Raw genomic sequence first — 21945 nt, forward strand, 5'->3', positions numbered from 1 at the left:
ATGACCTGATTAGAAAACATTATAGGAAATGACCTAACAAATTTTGTTGGAGACTGCAATGCGAATTAACTTATAAAAACGATTTGACCTAATTTTGATGGACACTACAAATGACCTAGCAAATGCCCTAACTTATCATTACAAAACCGATTTGTAAAGTGAAGATAACATTAACTTATAAAACACTTATTTCAGACAAATTTTCTTTCAAAGTGAGACTCATTAACGTATCTTATTATCATATTTTCAATTATATGGACAATGGGGTTTGAAGTGACGAGGAAGAGACACATCGTCGGCGGTGGAACCCCGTAGGTTAATATGTTACTATCAAACATAGAATTGCATTTGTACGAAAAAAGAAGTGAAAGCTCAGGTGAGAGAATGCAGTGTCTGTCGGCATTGTTACCGTCACAGCACGTGCACCCCCATGCAACCACTTCATTTTCTCTTCTTCAATTCCAATATCACTTTTCTCTAGCAAAAAGGTAAATGAAATCTATAGCAAAACACAATATAGTGTGTCTTTTTCTTCTTTGGGACTAGCACTAAGTGTCTTCTTGTTATATCTTGTTAGTATATGAAAAAAATCCAAACTATTTTCAGAATAGATTGAACATAAAACTATGCCTTATATAAGCTTCATTCAATGAGATAGAAGTATTGAAAATAATGTCTTAAGTGAACATTTTTAGAAATCTTTAAGAGAACTACTACTATTGTAAGTACAAGCACATGCATGCATGCCATGATAAATACCTGCTGCTCTCACTGTTGTAAATCACGATGATTAAAGTTTTTTTTTAAGGAACAATGATCAAGAAAAGGGAAATGCTAATAAACCAAAGATAAATGTATTTTTTTTAAACTTGTGTATTCAATATTAAACACACCATCCCACCATCCCATTTTCCATAACCTAATTTGAAAATGTGTATTAATTATATAAAATATTTTAACATATTTTTCTACTAATATATAAAAACATATTGTAGCATGTGAAATGTTGGAATTGTCTCTATGAATATTTTTCAAAATATCAAATTTTATACTTTTTTGTTATAGATTATTAAAAATATTTAAGATTAAAGTTATATATTATCATACGTAAAAGAGGATCAACTATGTCATATAATATAAAACAGATGGAGTATCTTTAACATTCATTTTTTATTGGATGAATTTAAAAATGACTGACGCATATTCATTTCATCCGATGGATAAACAGATGTTAGAGAAAATGTTAGAAAAATGTCGCCTTCTAAGAAATACTGTTGCTAACACTGCTGGCTAGACATTTTAGGGCCCATTCCCTTTTCTGGTTCTTTACTCCTGTGGATTCTAAGAACATTGTATCTCTGTCTACAGTTTCTCCACTTGTCGTTTTTATCTCTTTTTCTTTGGTCTTGCTTCACTCAATTTTTGCGGCTGTACAAATTGTTAATGGAGATTGAATAGTTGAAATATTGGACCCAACAAAAAGGAGAAACTTGTAGTGGAGTTTAGGCCCATCCTCCTCCTAGTGAAAAAAGATCGAATAATTTTTAGAGAGAAAGTTAAGAAAAAAAAATTTTGAGAGAGAAAGTTAAGAAAATTGTTGTTGTCTCTTTCGTTTTTCTCATTTTTTAATTCAACGTGAATTAGTTTACGTTTGGTATTTTTCACATGAGTTAACTCATGCTTGACATTATTTAACATGAGTTAACTCACGCTGACATTTTTAAGATCGGTTCAATCACTTGCTAATCCGGTTCAATCGATCTTAAAAGTATCGCTATCAGTTAATTCACGTTGAAAAATGTCGAGTGTGAGTTAACTAAAACAGAATTAAGAAAATGATCAATTTTAAAAGAGAGAAGAGCAATCTTTGAAAGTTAATTCAACAATTTAAAGGATGTGTACGTGATTCGTATTTTTATATGATTGTCGTTTAATATTAATTTTGTATTTCTTGTCTTTCAATCAAATTAATATTTGTATTGGCGTATAAAAATTTTATACGGTTGTCTCAAAAGTTTTCAATTTTTTGTGGTTCAAGTATTATTCCTCTTGTTGAAATATGTTGGACTAAAAGATTTAAATGAAAAGTAAAAATTTCAAAAGTTTAAATATTTTAATAATATTAATTTTAATTATATATTTTAAAATAAAATCTTCAATTTTGGTGAAAGAAATTATTTCTTCAATTTTAATAACCAAAAATTAAAATACATAAAAACAATGTCACCTTAATTATTATTAGTCTAGGACTATCTTTTATTTGTGTTAAGATGAAAGCCCTTAAGCCAAACTACAAACGGACACAATAGATTAAAGAAAACACCAATGTACTCCTGCCATAACAGGTTAACATAATTCGACGGAAGATGATTAAGATAGTGGATATTTGTAAGTAGAGATAAAGCGAAACTCGCAATCTAGTCAGCAACCTTGTACGCCTTCCTATAAATGTGGTTGATAGAAGACCCGTCAAACACTCATGCTAAGGCGATTCACAAGAGAGACAATAGAAGCACAAGGATGAGTTAGGGGGCATCCTTTATTAATAAGGTCTACCGAAACCAACTCGATGTCGATTTGTCAATATATCCACATTACTGTTAGAATGCCCCACAACTCTAACATAAGCACCGAACAAAACTGCCTAAATTTCAGAAGAAGAAAAAAATGCCTAGAATGGAGTGTGAAGAAGAAATGAAGTTCATTGATGAAATGAAATTTGAAGATGAATGAGAGTTTGAAGATGAAAGCACCGTCGATATAAATTAGGAATTAATAGTGGTAATTATTCCAATTCGAGAAAGAATATATCTCCATAGAAATATGAAAAAGACTAAAGTTTCATTATTTCTTTATTTATATCTTGCTTACACATACAATGGAAAATTCTACGGTGAAGTCATGGGAAATACTTTTCTGGTGAAGTCAACACTATCGCATCAAAAGTGTAGTGAGTAGCAACCCATTATTTGTACGGTGGCATCAAAAGTTCAGTTCTCATAGTATCATCAATTCATCAGATTAACAAGACTGCACTTAATCTAATTTTATCCTACCAGTGTAACACCCTAGAAGTGTGACACTTAAGAGTATCGCATAATATCATCAACTATGTTTGCATGTTAAGTTAAAGATGCCAACGATAAAATAGTACATGTAAGTCCAATATGTTGCAAGCATTACTAGATGAATTACTATTGATCATTAATGATCAGCAATCAACAATTTAAAAATGAATCGAACATTAAGATTAAAATTAACTTTTTAAAAAAAGTCAATTTCCTCATAAACTCCCACAATATTTATATAGTAGAAGAGGTAGTTTCTTAACCACCATTTCCTAACTCCATAAAACTACTAACTACCCATATATAATATATAACTAATAATAATATAATACTGACTACTAATATACATAACAATACATTATTACCAATCTATTACATTTGAATTACATATAAAATACATATTAATATTTATTTATATATTATTTAATATATGTAACACTACGCTCCCGATTCATCTCAAATACGGATTAGGGTCCACAAGCGGCGTAATGGTCATTTCTAACCAACACTCCATCCGTGTTGCATTTTATCCAGTCTCGTTGGAAAATCTCAACCAGTCATCCCTATAGAATGATTTTGAATCATGTGAGGGTAAACTGCATTGCAATTTATCAAATCAGCAAAAAGATTTCTAATTTGTTGCTGCACCTCAAATCTTTTCCCAGAGAAAATCATTTGGTTTCAATATAACCTAATGTACCACATATAGTAACACTAAAAGTCAAATACCTCTTACCAATCAATCACATGATCACCACTTAGTTTCAAAAACTGATGCATCCATTGCATGCAATGATTTTGAGAGTGATCCTTGTGGAATCTAAAACCAAGTTGCTCCCATATGGATTGGACAACATGACAGTCACGCAACAATGGAAAGTATCTTTTGATAATTTTGAACAAGAGACAATAAATAATGGGACGGTGTCGGTATATATATGATTATAGCCTTTTAGGAGAATGAATAAAATGTTAAAATTATTTTCCTTTTCATGAAGCTCTTTGGTGCTGCATGTGTTATCTCTTGCCATTTCTTTTCTTCTTCTACTTGATTGCATTTTGATATCTAAGCATTGTGGTTGTGCCATTTTGACTTTTCAGCGTTTTGTCAATTATAACCCATATATGTTTTTCACCTTTGTGATTTTGTAGTCGCTCCTTTCCAATTTACTCTAAAAAGGAGAAATATTTTGGCACACAAAGGACCTCTTTTCAACATTTTAACGCTCTTATTTAGGTTACAAATCTCTTTTACAAAGCTCGACAATTTTCTCCAAATTTAACTTTAATGTGACAATATTTTTAATATTAAAGAATGGTTACATTTGCAATAAAAGTTGGAGTTTAAGACAATACTAAATAATGCCAACTCAACATAAATTTCATAGAAATATTGGGATGAAAACTACCAAATCACAAAGAGAAAAATACAAGGGTCAAAATTGCTCAAAAATATGGGAGTCTGAAATCACTAAATCTATCGTATTTTTGGATCAAGTGCAATTAGGCTTGTTTTGGGTAGAAGAGGGGCCAAGGACCATGTTTTTGTGCAAATTCTAATCATTTTATTTGTATGTTCAATCGAATTCGAACAAAAATCAAGAGAAAAATCGTGTTAAGCTTGATTTTGCTTTTGAAGAAACCAAACTAACCAACTAAAACTAACATCAGAAAGAATCAAATATCCACACTTTTAAGTGGAGCATACTTCAAAATCGAAACCAACACAAGTGGATAATATTTCGATATTATTGAACAGGTGACAATAAATCATGGGGCTGTATTGGTATTATTTTAGTCTTTGAAGGGCATGAATAAAATGTCAAAGTTAATTTCCTTTTCATGAACTTTCTCCATCAAGTACCTATGATAATCTTTTTTATTTTTTGACAAGTATCTATCATAATCATGTAAGTTATGAAATAACCAAAAAAATAATCTTGTACGGTAATTTTTTTTTTTTATTGTGTGTGAGATGGGTAGCTCACTGGGTTCAACCGAGAGAATAAGGGGGTTAATGAGCTAAAGGTTCATGGGCTGAATATAGACAAGAGAGAAAATAATAATTAACGATTGACATATTAATATTTGTCATTAAAAATAATTTTTTTTCTTCAATCAAATTTGAAATATTTTTTTAGAGAAAGACCACATTAAGCTTAGTTCTTTTGTGTTTTTTTTTTCCATGGATTTCATTGGAGGAAATTCTCTTCAACTCATGTGAGACGGTGAATGTGAATACCTCTCCAAACTATATTGATTTATTACATTGTGGGAGTCTATCCCTTTTCATTAGACACAAGTACTTAAGCTCATAAAGAAAGACTCAACTCCTATCGGTGCAAAGTTTATTTCGTGACTTTTGTTTAACACAAACTACAAATAAAACTATTACATTTCATGTAAATATATCATGAAGAATGGGGACTAATCGTAAGTTTTTAGATGTAGCTAATAAAAAACATCCCCTTGTCTAGAAGTCCTAGCTCAACTGGCAAATGCCGAAATTGCAAGGCCGGACGTCATGACCCGGGTTCGAACCCGGGACCTCACAGTTGTGTGTGAGTTTAATTTCAGTGGTTTACCACTTCATCTAAGACCAAAAAAAAAAAAAAACATCCCCTTAATTTTAAAAATAAGAATTTAATTACTATACTATATCAGTGTACACTTATTTTACTAAAAGAGTTGGAGTCTAAGACCGTGCTAAATAGTGTTACCTCAACGTAAATTTCGTAGAAAAATTGGAAAGGGAAACTTACTTTTCTCACATGTGTTTTTTTCTAAAAACATATGGAAAATATGTTTTTGCCCCCCACGGTAGTTAACTACCATTCAATCTTTCTGGCTGCAGATAACTACCGTTAGCTCTAGCTGCAGTTAACTACCGCGGATTCAACCGCACTTAAGTGAAGTGCAGTTCCTGGCAGAGCATCAATTATAATTTTGCGTGTTTCGGTCGGAAAAAAAATCTAGATTTATTCACAATGCTACAGAACTTTGCAAATCTGATTTTGCATGTGTTATCTCTTGACATTTGTTTTCTTTTTCTACTTGATTGCATTTTGATATCTAAGCATTGTGGTTGTGCTATTTTTACTTTCCATTGTTTTGTCTATTATGACCCATATATGTTTTCCTTTGTGATTTTGCAGTCTCCTTTTCAATTTTCTAAAAAAAATAAAAAATATTTTGGCACACGTTAAAGGACCTCTTTCAACATTTTAACGCTCTTATTTAAATCACAAACTGGCTTTACAAAAAAAAAAAAAAAAAAAAAAACTGGCTTTACAAAGCTCGACAATTTTCTCTAAATATTTAACTCTAATGCGACAACATTTTTTTTTATTAATGTGACGACATTTATTAATGCAACATCTTATTGACATTTTGGAGTTTTTAATTTTAAAGAACAGTTATATTTGCAATAAGAGTTGGAGTCCAAGACAGTATTAAATAATGTCGCCTCAACATAAATTTCATAGAAAAATTGGGATGAAAACTACGAAATCACAGAGAGAAAATACAAGGGTCAAAATTGCTCAAAAATACAGGAGCCTAAAATCACTAAATCTTTGTATTTTTGTGTCAAGTGCAATTAGGCTTCTTTTAGGTAGAAGAGGGGCCAAGGACCATGTTTTTTTGCAAATTCGAATCATTTTATTTGTGCATGTTGAATTGAATTTGAACAAAAATCAAGAGAAAAGCTTGATTTTGATTTTGCAGAAGGAAAACTAACCTATTAAAATTAATGTCGAAAAAGTCAAATCCAAAAGATTGAGAGGAACACACTTCAAAGTCGAAACCATCACTACGATACCAATATGATAGAGATGGGGATTATTCCTCTGTTATAGGACAGAGAACAGTGGCGGAGCTAGGAAAAAAGTCTAGGGTGGGCCATAAATAGTGATGGAGCTAAATTTTCTTACAAGTACATTTTATCATTGGTTAGTTCCAATGACTACATATTTGTTATTTGTTGAATATAATTCAAACCAGGATTTCAAAATCTGAACCGTTTATCAACCTTGATAAAATACAAGATAATTGATCAAACAACTAGGACATTGAACCTAACGACTGAGTTAAAGAACTCGACTTCAATAAACAGATGAATAGGTATTAAATCGAATTGAATCAAACGACTGAGTAAAAAAGGAATTAAAATAAACTCATGACATACATATTAATGTAAAAAAGATAATTACATAAGAAAATATCCTTATAATCAAGTACAATAATGAAATATATTTTAATTTAAGAAAGAATATAGTTTGTTTTTTTTACCTAAAAAATAATGTTTATACAATTAAATATTTTTATGATATCATGTTTTTTAAGGATATTTTAACATTTATGTTATATGTTATGCGTTATAAAAGATAGTTGAGGTCCTCTTTTATATAAAAAATATGTTATGTGTTTTAAAAGAGAATTTTTTTGACAAAAAAAGAGTTGAAGTCCCCTTTGTATAAAAAAAAATAAAATAAAAGAGTAAAGAGACAATTGTAACCCAAAAATAAGAGTAAGGAAGGAAAATATTATTTTAAATTGAATAAAGGAGTTATGTTTTATTAAAGAAAGAAAGGATTAGGTAACAAAAAAAAAAAGGATTATTTTAACAATTATGAATTATGCTTTTTTTTTATACAAAAGAAAATAAAAGAATAAATGAAAATAGTTTTGGCAAGAGTTCAACCTAGCACATAAGACTTGGGAAGAAGGCTCTTAACCACTACAACATGCTACACAATCATCATAAAATTACAAAACATAATATATATAATAAGAAAAATAAATTGGGGGTGGGCCATGGCCCACCTTAGCCCATGAGGGGCTTCGCCTCTGACAGAGAATGAGAACCTCCTAATAATTGAAGAGAAAGGAATTAGACTTAATTTCATTGATGATTATAAAAGAGAAAGTAAAAGATCTTATATAAAAAATATTATTTTAGATCCTTCCTAACAAACTAGTGAGTCATCAATCCTCTAGAACGATAATGAGTCACAACTAAACGACAACATAATCATTCTACTTCTTGGGTGTAGCATGATCATTGGGTTCGATCTTTAATCTCAAATCATTGCACTTCTTGCTCGTATCACAGTACAAGGGGGTAATCTTTCCATATTTTTGAACAGGTGACAATATATAATGGGGACTGTAGTGTCGGTATGATTATAGTCTTTTCAGGGCATGAATAAAATGTCAAAGTTAATTTCCTTTTCATGAACTCTCTCCATCAAGTATCTATCTATATCTATCTATAGATGATAATCTATTTTATTTTTTTGACAAAGTATGTATGATAATCTTGTATACGCTATGTAATAACCAAAAAAATAATCTTGTACGTTAGATTATTGAGATCGACCGTGTTATTGGTGATGTTAATCAAGTAGCTGATACTCTTTTAAATATTGGCTTAGTTTAGATTTCCAAATAAATGTTTTTCATTTTGTTCGTGTCTTTAGATTGGAGCTGTTTTTTCTAGGGTTTTCTTGTTTGTTTAAAATTAGCTGCTTTTTCTAGGGTTTTTTAGTTTGTTTAAAATTAAAAAAATGTCTATATTCAAATCGAAAATTGAGAGTGAATAAAATTTATAATTAGAATTTCTAACTTATTGACATTTTTTGAGTTTTCAATTTTTAATTTTAGAGAAAAGTCACACTAAATATGAGAGTTGGAGTTCACTAATAGGTTAGTATATTGGGGCTAACTTATTCTTATAAACTTCTCTTATAAGGTGATGTGTGTCTCTTTTTATAAACTCCTCTGTTTAGGTTTTTCCCATAATATCCCCTCACGTTAAACAGTATTGGACTTGATGTGTGGATATAAATGGTGGATGAACTCTGATACCGTAATAAACTTTTATATTTGGTCAAACACGTCTTTCTAAAACCGACTTCAAGGATAACAAAATACCAAATCACAATGAGAGAAACATTGAGAGCCATAAATGCTCGCTCAATCATAATTCTTTTAGGCTGAAGTGTAATTAAGTTTTTTCTTTTTTTTTGTAGAAAGGGGCTAAGACCCATATTTTGTGTGAATTCTAATATATTTTTTGTGTGTGAGATGAGTGGCTCACTTAGTTCAACCGAAAGATTAAAGTAGTTAAGGATCTAATGGTTCATGGTTTGAATATTGAGAAGGGAGAAAATATTAACATAACAATTGACATACTAACATTTATCATTAGAATGACCGCATTAAGCTTTCTTTTGTGTTTTAGTTTCTTTTTCCCCATGGATTTCATTGGAGGAAATTATCTTTGATTCATGTGAGATAGTAAATGTGAATACCTCTTCAAACTATACTGGTTTATTACATTGTGGGAGTATATCCCTTTTCACTAGACACAAGTGTTGTGCTCATAAAAAAGACCCAGCTCCTATTATTAGTGCCGTTTTTTAAAACGTTTGTTTTGTGACTTTTGTTTAACAAAAATCAAACAACAAATAAAACTATTATATTTCATGTAAGTATATCATGAAGAATGGGGACAGATCATAGAAGTACTCAAAGTTTTCAGATTTAGTAAAAAACAACACCTTAGTTTTGGATGATTTCTTAATAGGACCCTTAAATTGCTCATATTTTATGAAAAAATTGATTGGGAGTTACGACTCGGTCGAAGTTTGCACACAAAGTAAGTCAATTGAGAGTTACGATCTAATCAATTGGGGGTGTATGAGCAATCCAAGAGGCCTATTGAGCAACTATCTATATTTTTATATTTTTAGTCAGTTTACTACAAACCTTCGCTTGGACATCAGACATGGCCCAACTAGATGTCTGGAATGAAATTGAAGGCCCATAATTAATAAACTTAACTCCGAACCTTTTTTTTTTTTTTGAGGGAAAACTTAACTCCGAACTATATAGCTTATTTAATCACATTTTCAAAAATAATCCTAATCATTTTTTGTTTTTTTTGTCACCTCTAAATTTTTATTGTCTTATTCATTTTTATTTATTATTTTAGTAATTTTTGGAATATTTTCAAGCAAGGGCCTTTACTTTTAGTTAAATAAAAATAACGTCATATTATCTAAAATGCACACAAATTTTGTCTCAAATTATATAACATTTTGATCATTTCACACAAATTAAGAATGTAAGTAAAGTTGTTTTTATATTTCCATTTTAGCTTGTTCAGGGAAAAATGTTCTATGAAAGAGTAATTATAAGATATTTTATAAAATTATCCTTCATTAATGGTATATATGAAATATAAATTAAAAAATTGAAACAAGAGAGTAATAAATAGTTGATGATATAGTAGAAAAAAAATCATTTAATGATGTAATAACATTGTTAAGCGACTTATAATTTAAAACATATTTTTTTTCCAAAACAACTTATAATTTAGAACGGAGGAAGTATACAATTATTAACCGTATATGAGTATATTATTTTGGTAGAAGAACAAATGACAATAAACCATTAAAAATCACATATGTATGTTGATGAGTCGGGTTTTGAACCGTGATTTTGATGTCTGGTCTAACAATTTCACATTCTGATATTGTTTTTCTTGATCCCTATAGGTTTAGCTTAGTTAATATGATATTATATTATATGTGCAAGAGTTGGGGGTTTGAATACCAAATTCTCCACTTAATCATCTTAAAAAATAAATTTTTAACCGTTAAACAATGACATAAAAAATCTGCAAGTTGAACAAGTGACCATAAATAATGGGGCAGTGTCGGTATGGTTATAGCCTTTTAGGAGCATGAATAAAACGTCAAAGTTAATTTCGTTTTCATGAACCTTTTTGGTGCTGATTGAGGTGGTGTTCTTCTATCAAGTATCTATCATAATCTTGCACGTTAGATTATTTAGAATTTAGATTGATTGTGTCATGGGTGATGTTGAGTGGATGCATGTTGTTCCTAAAGCTAATCAAGTAGCTGATTTTTGGTTTTTTTGACGAACAATCTAGTCACGTAGCTGACGTATTAGTTAAGATTATTATATAAAGGAATGTTAGTAACACTTTCTTTTTAAACACTCTTTTTAACATTCACTTTTTTTATTAGTAATCTAAATTTTGGAAATAAAACTCGCATAAAGTCAGATAAAGTAGTTGGACATACAATAATTTCATCCAATATGTGTTAAAAAAGAGTATTTGTTGACTATCCTCCATTCTCATATAAGGTGGAGAATCTAACAATCAGGTTATAGAGAGAAACCCTGATTTTCTTTCCAATTGCCTTCGGGTCAACTATTAGGTTATTATTGAATCTAACTTATTGTTACAAATATGTCTTGTAAGGTGGAGAATGTCTTCTTTATATATATAAAACTATTTTTAAGCCTTATATATTTTTTCTTAGGAATTATTTTTTTTTTTCCAATAACACCCTTTCACATCCAACATTATTAAACTTAGTATGTATATGAATGATGGATGTACTCGTATTTAGGGTTGAGAATATGCTAGGTCAGCTTACAGTGGTCTACGACCTGACCTGTTTAAGCCTGGTTTGACCTGTTTATGAAAAAGGCTAGGCTTACGCTTTTCAAAAAGTCTATTTGACTAAATAGGTCAGGTTTAGGCTATGAAAAAAAGCATATGAAGTCTGATAGACCGACCTATTTATGCAAATTATTAAAATTTATTTTTTATTTATATTAAAATATAATTTATATTAGAATAAAAATCAAGAAAAAACTCAAATAATGGACTTTTTAAATAGGCTTTGAGGCCTTATAGTAAAATAGGCTTTTAAAGCCTTATAGCAATAGACATGCGTTACGATGAAATAGGCTTTAAGGCTAATTTGACCTATTTATAAGTATACAAAATTGAATATATAATAACTTTAATATGAAGTAGACATGTAAATATGCTTCTAGGCCAGACCAAGCTTTTAAATAGGTCAGGTCAGACCAAAAAAATAGTCCTATGAAAGGCCATGGGTCAGACTCAAACTTGCAAAAAATTTTGTAGGTCAAACTAAGACTTATCAAAGTCTGACCTAACCTGACCTATTTCCATCCCTACTCGTATATCATAATAGATTTTTATATTAGTTTTAACTTATATTTATAAACTGATTTCTAAGATGTGAATTGTCTATTTTATCGACTCTTGTTAAACCTTGTATATATTTTCTATGTGAAACTTTTGTTTTTCCCAATATCAACATCGCTAAATAATGCTACATAAAGAAATGCCACATAAGCATAAATTGGAAAGAAATTTAGGATGATAATTCCCAAATCACAATGAGAGCCAAAAAATGCTCAATTGTAATACTTTTGGGGTCAAGTGCAACTTTATTTTTGTGTGTGTAGAAAAGGGGCTAAGCTCCAAATATTTGTGTGAGTTGTAATTTTTTTTTTGTTTGGTCAATCGAATTTGAATAAAAATTTGGAGATAGGCCACATTAAACTTGCTTTTAGGTTTGAATTTTTTTTTTCTATAGGTTCATAGGAAGAAATTCTATTCGAGTCTTGTGAGACGCTAAATATAAATACCCTCTAAACTATGATTCAAATGTTGATTTGTCAATTGCTCAAAAAAAAAATTGATTCCTCAAGTTATGAAAGTTTATCTCCATTAATTTCCGGTAGACCTAAATCCTTTTCATGCCTTTGTGAAGTTTTAAACGTTTAATTTGTGACTTTTATTTAACACAGACAACAAATAAAACTATTACATTTCATGCAGGTCTCAAAAAAAAAAATGCAGGTCTCAATTCATGTAAAAATATCATGAAGAATGAGGATTAAACATAGAAGTACTCAAAGTTTTCACATCTAGTAAAAAACAACCCCTTAGTTTCAGAAATAATAACATCTTATTTTGTTGCCTATTTAGATAAAGGAATGATAAATTATTTTACAGGGTTTCTTTGTTTAGCCTAGTGGCTAGAAATTCACTTTTAAAGTGAATAAGTGGGGTGTCCGGGGTTCGAACCCCAGTGACATATAATAATGCATTGTCCCTGCCAACTGAGCTATGTTCACGGGGACGGGTTTCTTTTCCTATCCTATTTGTTTTTTTAAGCACCGTACGAATTTTGGATTATAAAGTAAAACACGTTCAAAAACTCTTTAAAACCCTCCATTTTTTATTTTATTTTATGGTATAAAATATGGTGCACAAGAATATTGGAGGGTGAAAAATAAGCACTTCAAATCAAAATATATTTCTTGAGTTTGTTTGAGACAAACCTTTGCTTGGACATTAGATATGAGCCCAAACAATTTTTTTTTTGAAGGAAGCCCAATCAAATGTTTGGAATGAAAATTCAAGGCCCGCAATAAATAAATAAAGAAGAATGTTGTTCACACTTCACTCAATGCTAGGAAACAATAGTAATTTACCAATATAATCTCATCAATATTAACTGCTGATTGATTTTTGCCGATGGCAGTTAACTGACGCTAGACATTTACGTCTTTTTCTGATGTGTTTCAGCCTTGTTAAAAGTGCGAACAACAATTTTTATAAATAAACACGGCAACCAATCTTATGACATGTTTTTTTTTTTTTTTGGAAAAGCCAAAATGAAATTATATAACAATGTAGTCCCTAAAGCACAAGGTGTGCCATAGAGACTACAACAAGAACCAAGAGTTACAACAAAACAACCAACCCAACAGAGCTACATCAGCCTATACTCAAACACACAAGAGGGCATGACCACCACTGTTGAGTACCAAACACAAAAGTAGTTTTTTAGCTTTCAACCAAGCTAAGGACAACAATTTGACCTTGTCTAACAAACGGGGAATGGGAGTTATTATATTATTAAACAGGCGATTATTTCGTTAATTCCACACAACCCAGGCACAGAGAAGCCAAATAAGTTGCATAAAAGAACGTCTAGACTTAGCACCATCTGTCAAATAAGTAAACTGAAGAAAATGGTCAGATAAATTATCAGCATCCACCCCCGAGCAACCAATCCAATCACGCACCATATGCCAAAGCGAACCAAAAGTGTTACACAACAAAAAGAGATGTTGGGCCGTTTCCGGATGACCGCAACCAGCGACACATAAGGACATGTCATTCGATAACACCCGTCGAGCAATCAAATTAGTCTTTGTCGGTAAACGATCTCGGAGGAATCTCTAAGCAAAAACTGAAATCTTCAAGGGAACATGTTTGTGCCACACCAACTCCGCAACAGTAGTCGCACCAGAGTGGTCCTGAGAGGTTAGCACATTATAAGCACCACTAACAGTGTATCCATCTGACGGAGCAGGAAGTCAAACCCATCTATCTGAAACATTCGGAAACAAGAGAACATCAAAAAATAAAGCCCTACACTCCGCTAACATCTCCTCCTCCCACTGCCACAAACGACATGTTTGAATTTACCTATTTGAAGTTTTTTTAAAGGAAAATTTACCTATTTGAAGTTATTTACTTACATAAGTTTTATGAGATTGTTTAAGAAAATTTATTAAAATAACTTATGACGACTTTCATAAGTTTTTTCTCTGTATGCCTAACAGCCTAAGTGTATATAATGGTAAGCGTTTGTGCTATAAGATGCAAACAAGTAGTTTATTTTAATAGGCCTTTAAACACTTTTAGAAAATACTCTCATGCATTCTTTGTCTTTTTTTTCACCCCTGTATTTCATCGTGTGTACATGTTTGTGTAGAGCAATTCTTACTTAATTACAAACCTAAATAAAAAATATTAGGCTACACATACATAAATGGAGAGAATTAAAAGAAAAATAAATTAGTCACATAATTTTTTACTTTTATCTTTAAGTTTTTCTTATATATGTTTGTCGAACTCATTTTTATTTGTATTTGTGACCAACTTATACTTTCTCTTTAGTGTAATTATTTTTAAATGAACATTGTAAACCATATATTTAAGGTACCTATATGATGGTTCTATCTGACTCAAAGAGATTAGTCTGCTACAAATGAACATAGAGACCACTTGTTTTACTCCCAAATAATAAGTACACAATTTTAAAATATACACTATAATATACTGTCAACCATAAGTATAACTCAGGCATAACCTATAGATCACTCTAAAGTTTCCCAAAATAAAACCTTGTTTTGTGATATCATAGAAGAGAAGAGAAAGGAAAACAAAGTAAAGTAAATTAAACACCAGTAGCAGTAAAAGAAAAAAATTGGAGGCTAAAGACATTCTGTGAAGTAATAGACTATGTGTGTGTCTGTAAAGAAGTTCAAAACCTTCCTAGTTCCTCGTTAGGTGCTTTGAATTTGTTTAGTCAGGTTTCTGAAATCACAGAATATCTTTGAGCTATCACAACCATTGAAACCAGTTAATAATATCAAACAATAATTGAGAAAGTATGTTATGGTACCACTAGTATATGGACAAAACAAACCCAGTACACTTTCTCAATGACCACTTCCATTATATGGTCCACCAGTTTTGTATGAATGGTTTTTCATTTTAATTTAAAGGATCTTGCTACACAATCATTCATGTGTCCCCCTAAAAACAAAAAAAAATCATTCATGTGTGTACAATATGGTAAGGTAAGTTTCTGTGTTAAAACTTACAAAATACTAATTCTTTATCCCTTGATGCATGTGTGTGAGTGTGTAAAGAAGTTCAAAACCCCACAAAACCGGTTTATATGGTGAGGATTGCCCCCACTTATAAACACATCCCCTCACGACCAGCACTATTGAGCTTGGTTAGTGGACATAAATGGTGGGTGTCCCGATAGCAGAAACCTGATATCAGGTGACCCAATAGATCTTGGAGATGCTCTGATATCATCTTAAAAATCATGGTTGGACCTAACTCAACCCCACAAAACCGGTTATGAGGTGAGGATTGTTCCCACTTATAAACACATTGTCAGGTCATCACCTATCCGATGAGATTCTTAACACTTACAAAATACTAATTCTTTATCCCTTGATGCATGTGTGTGAGTGCGTAAAGAAGTTCAAAACCTTCCTACCTCCTCATTATTCATGTTTTGTAAATTGAATTTAAGTGCTTTGATTTGTTAATTCAAGTTTCTAAAATCACAAGATATCTTGTACCTATCTATCGCAGCCAATGATACCAGTTAATAATATCAAATAATAATGGAGAAAGTATGGTCATGTACTAAAGTGACACTTCCTCAATTTCGTGGCACCACCACTAGTATATGGAACAAAAGAAACCTAGTACACTTTCTCAATTAGTACCACTTCCGCAAGTTTTTTAAGATTGGTCTTTCATTTTAATTTATAGGATCTTGTTAATAAATTTCGTTTTATGTCCGAAGGACATTTTTTAATTGTGTGTACAGTATGATAAGGTAAGTTTGATGTGTTAAAACTTTACAAAATACTAATTCTTAATCCCCTGTTTATAACCAAAAAGTGGAAGGAGGGAGAAATATTGGTGATGGATCTTTTTATAAGAAAACTAAATAACATAAATGTCTCTTTCAACTTTACTGTTTTTCACTATGATATTCCACATGCATCCATAAGGTACGATGATTTTTTTTAAAAGAATAATAATTATACGCAATTTTTTTTATTTACTTGCATTTTTTTTATAAATTTTGAAGAAAAAAAAATTATCAATAATGATAGCACTAATTACTATTTTTTACTCCTTCAAAAAAAAAAAATTATTTTCACTTTTTTTATTATAAAAAAATAACTTCATTATCCTTTGAAAATTTGAAAAAGGAGGTTGGAGGATTCGGGTTAGGAGAATTAAAGAATTCAATGTAGCTCTTTTTGGTAAGTGGAATTCGAAGGTGAGGAAAGAGAGGGACAAATTGTGGTATAGAGTTTTGGTATTTTATTACGGGAGGTGGGCGACAGGACTGTTGTAGGTGGAACGTTGGATTCGGTTTGGTGGAAAAAATCTTTCTAGTATTAGTTTAGGAAACGAGTTAGGCGTTGGGAATTGGTTCATGGATATTTAGGCCGTATTCTTGGTGATGGGTCGGCTACGCTGTTTTGGTGGGATCCTTGGTGGATGGGAGTGTTTTAAAAGATAGATAGATTCAGTCGTCTTTTTGATCTTTTCTGAGAACAAATTGGTGACTGCTTTACAAATGAGTCTTTTAGGGTGGGAAGAGGAAGGGGTGACATGGAAGTGGCGTAGACATCTGTTAGCCTGAGAGGAGGAGCAGATCTGGAGTGTAGTTCTTTATTGCATAACATTGTGTTGCAGGTTAATGAATCTAACAGGTGGCAATGGAAAGTTCATTCATCACAATGTTACACAATTAGCTCAGCTTATCACTACCTGACATCTTTGGAATATGGTACAACTCATGAATCTTCAGACATTTTGACATCTTCAGATATCATTTGACATATGGTGGTTCCTTCCAAGATCAACATCTTTGCTTGACGTCTTCTTGAGAATCACATCCCTACTAAAGATAATCTTATGCGGCCTGGTTTATACTTCAAAATTAGCAACTTTCTTTGTGTGGGTGGTTATGGAGCTAATGAAGATATCAATCATCAGTTAGTGCATTGTAATTTCTTTAGATCAATCTGGCATCTGGTTTTGCAATGGTTGAGTGTCGTTTTTGTGAGTCCAGTTATCATTACCGATCATTTATGTCAATTTGATCATTTAGGAGGATTTTCTAAACATCAAATGGTCAACTCTGCATCTGTTTGGTTATCTGGTGTTTAAGTAATTTAGGGTGAAAGAAACAACCGAATTTTCAAGCATATGGAGCACTCGATATTTAAGCTACTTGACACAATTAAACTTCAGACATTTTGGTTGTTGAAAACAAATTACACTGCTTTCTCTTTTGATTACCATTTTTGATGGGCTTAATCCAAAATAATGTTTGAAAGTTATTACTTAAAAATTTGTATCTTAATTTCTCTCATTTTGGTCCCTTTTTAGACTTTGTAATTTATTAACTTAATCTTATTTTCTTGCACATCATGTGCTGGAAAGTCTAAACTCTAAACTCTGTGGTAATATAATATTATTCTAGCTTCTAAAAAAAATACTTCAATTATTTCCGTGTTTGAATATTTGTAGCCTATTGTGTTCAAAACAAACACTTGAGAACAAATAATAAGTGAAAACAATGTGAAATTTCTTTAATCAAAATAAGAACATAACAATAAAAAAATTATCAAATTAAAGAGCTCTAATTTTTTATTTATTTTTTTATCATTTTCTCTAACCAAACAAATAAATAAATTATTTTATTTTATTTTATTTTATTTTCGTGCTTGCATCATCTTCTTCCATAGTTCTACATCATTCTCTCAATCATGTACACATGCCGCTAGAGATATAAATGGACCAGGCGCTATAAATATGCAGTGGATGGATGATATAGAAAAGCAATTAATGTGGTGGAATATAAAATTGAAGGGCAAACCATTATTTTCTTCATTATATTAAACAGTTGAGAACCCAACAAAGTGTCCAATACATACTTATTAATAATCTCAACTAACCTTAAAATAATTTGGACTCCTTCAGATTCAAAGAAAGAAAAGGAAGTGACATGAGAAATAGGGATTAATCAAAATAAGCTAGAAAATAAACACACTTTGAGATCCACCTAATAAATTTGCTACAAATACAAAACACACCAAAACAACACAATCTTAACACGCCTCAATTTTCTACTATTTTTTTTGACAATATTTTCTACTAATAATAAGTAATGACAAACTAATTGATACACAAAAATATAAGTAAACATGAGGGAAAATAGGTCATAGAAATCCAGAATTTGATCGAGATGTAAGTAAATAATGCCCAAATATTATTTTAGCTAGTACTCAAACTTGGGTAGAAATTAAACTTTAATGCATATCTTAGTGATTAGTCAAGATCTGTGACTTCAATTTTAGGCTCCAAGTGCATCTTCCATGGTCTTGAAAGCTTCTTGAATTCTCTTACCCATCACATCCAAGCCATTACCAATGAAAAAATCAAGATACTCCAATTTCCACCCTTCAACTGGTTCAACCTCATATAGCCACTCAATCTCACAACCATCATCTTTTGGCAAAACCTTAACAGTTGAAACATAGGAATAAAATCCAACATTTCCATCAATAATTGCATAGGTAAACACCCTTTGAATTGGATTAATTGAAAGAAGTTTCTGCTTTGTCCAATTCAAAGATTGTTTGCCATCTTCATCCACAGGAGTCTTGAAACCGGCACAAAATCGGACACAACCGGGTTTGCCGGATATTCCTTCAATTGGAATGCATGTAGAGAGAGTTGGAAACCATTTGTCAAGGCCAAAAAAATCCTCCAAAAGTGGCCATACTTGTTCAGCTTTGCATCCTACCACTTCTGTTTTGGCTTTGCCCTTCCATTTTTCTTTTGTTTGTTGAATAGGGTCCATGATTTCAAGTAGGAAGCTGCAATGCCACACAAACACAAGTTAGAATGAGGTGTATATCTTATATATAGTAATAAAAAAAAAACTAATGCGTACTATGGTAACCAATAAAAACAAACTTAAATGCATGTTTAGATTGACACTGAGTTTGATAAAATCGTAGTAACATTGTGATTTTTTTTAAGGTCTAAAATGTAATTTTCACTAAAATTATGATGAGATGGTCCAACCCATCTAATTCATTCAATATTCAAATATGCACTAAAATGCAATGCTAAGTGTATCAATTGTGTGGTGTAGAACCTATGCATGGTTATAACATGATCATATTGATTAAAACGTGCTTCTATTTATTTTACTAAAAAAAGATAATGTGCAATCATTGTACTTCAATCGGCACAAGCTACTTGTGTTATTGGAGGAACGGTCTGGATAACAATTTTTGTGACAACAATTAATTTACAAAGAAAATGAGATAATGGTACAAAATTTAAAACAATAGAAAGAGAAAATAAAAATATTGAGTATGAGAGAGAAAATTGTCACAAAAGTTGTTAAAAAATGGCTGTAAAATCATTCCTCCTACTTTTAATTGTGTAATGATTTTTTTTTTTTTTTTTCAGCAAAAATGTGTAATGTTTAAAGTTTGATATTTATAAAATACTAGATACATGAGAAAGCGCAAGGAGCTTTATTGTAACTAATTATTTGTCAAAAATAAGTAGTTTTATAGACTAATTATTTGTCCAAATAAGTAGTTTTTAGTGTTCCCTATATAGTGGCAAACATTAGTCACATGTGTACTCATTGTTCTAAGTCACCCACAAACATTATATATCTTCTTCTTACCCCTCCATTTGTTCAGAAAATCTTTCCCATCAAATCTACGAGTGCTACACCCGCAAAAATTGCACTTATATTAACAAAAATCTTATTAAAAAAGTTCGGCTAAGAGAAAATTATTATTAATAACGGCATCAATATATGAAGAACAAACATAAATATCGGACACGACATAGACACATCGACATTGACAGTAATTTGAAAAAATGACATATTCATTGTAATTATATATATTGATGTTGTCTTGAATACAATACATATTTGACATTAGGACACGTATGCTTCATAGACATCAAAAAAGGTAAGTTATTTTACCATTTTCTCATATAAGATTTGAACTCTGTCACTAAAGGTAGGTTATTTTTGGAAAAGTAGTAGTCGGTTCTCATGATGTGGTGGGTGATGTTGGACATTGGTTTTTATTTTATTTTTGGGATTGTGACAAAGGGATTTGGATGGATTTGTTTGTGTAGAGCTATCAAGTTTGATCACAGAAGAGATTGTTTTTATGGGGAAACTCAAGTGTTAATACATGTAGATAAAAATACAAATCATATGCAGATAATAAGATTTTAAATGACTCTACTTTGATAAAGAATGTATGAGTATCAATCAAGAAAATCACAGTAGCAGTTGAGCTGACGGCAAAAATGAATAAACACGGCGAAAGGACATGGCAGATCTCCTTCGACGAAGATGGTAGCTGGAGCTTCGGTGATGGAAGCGGTAGACAACTAAAAAAAAAATAATTAGTGAGGGAAGTTTAGTGAGGGAAAACATAAAATTTCTCTATAATTTCATCATTAAATTTTACGATCAAGAAATTTGGTGGTTCAAAGCTGTTTTGAAACCATGTAAGACCTTATTTTAAAAATAAATAAAAAACTAATAATAAGTAAATTTCTTTTGGAGACCTAAAGCCATAATGCATTTGTGTTGGTCTGTAAAGAAATCCAAAATTTTCCAAGATTTAACTTGCTTTCTCTTATGCTTTTTGTGAATATATATATATATATATATATATATATATATATATATATATATATATATATTCCTCCACAATCCTGTTTTGAAAATTTAAGTTAACTGGTTTGAATTATTTATTTATTTCTGAATAATTAACTGGTTTGAATTTGTTAACTCAAGGTTCTAAAATCTCATAATATATTGGACCTATTATCACAATTCATAACCAATGGTAGATGTACTAGAAAGTGACATTTCCATTTTGCCACCACAAATATTTGGACCAAGAAAGGCTGGTCTCTTTTAATCTCGAGCAGGGAGTGTTGGTGGTTGGTTTCCATTGCTATCTACGAGATAAATTTTTGGATAAATACCTCTCTCTTCGTACATATAATATTAGCAAATTTTAGTTTTAGTCTTGTAAATTAAAGATTTAGATTTTGTTCTTGTAATTTTAGATTCTTCCACTTTTGGTCCCTCCTTTCATTACGTCAGCAGAATCTGCATAGATTACGTCCCTGTAATTTCAGATTCCTCCCACTTTTGGTCCCTCATTTTACGTGTTATGTATGCAGATTCTGCTGACGTGGTGGAATGAGGGATCAAAAGTGAAAGAATATGAAATTACAGGGACAAATCTAATTACACAGACTAAAACCGAAATTCGGTAATATTACAAAGATGAAAAGAGGTATTTACCCTAAATTTTATTGAGTCTT

The 21945-nt window shown here is 31.1% G+C and overlaps 1 protein-coding gene across 1 annotated transcript; it reads right to left on the reverse strand.

Moving 5' to 3' along the window:
• Nucleotides 1-18420: 18420 nt before the first annotated feature.
• LOC25496945 (lachrymatory-factor synthase) lies at nt 18421-19488 on the reverse strand. The gene has a single exon (XM_013597694.3). It carries the CDS (start codon nt 19418-19420, stop codon nt 18911-18913), a length of 510 nt encoding a protein of 169 aa, XP_013453148.1. The 5' UTR covers nt 19421-19488; the 3' UTR covers nt 18421-18910.
• Between the last annotated feature and the right edge of the window lie 2457 nt (nt 19489-21945).

Source organism: Medicago truncatula, chromosome 6 (assembly GCF_003473485.1).
Source record: "Medicago truncatula cultivar Jemalong A17 chromosome 6, MtrunA17r5.0-ANR, whole genome shotgun sequence".
Classification (NCBI taxonomy): Eukaryota; Viridiplantae; Streptophyta; class Magnoliopsida; order Fabales; family Fabaceae; genus Medicago; species Medicago truncatula.

Excerpts from the sequence above, each read along its gene's own strand:
- LOC25496945 (XM_013597694.3), bottom strand. The coding sequence starts at position 19,420 with ATGGACCCTATTCAACAAACAAAAGAAAAATGGAAGGGCAAAGCCAAA.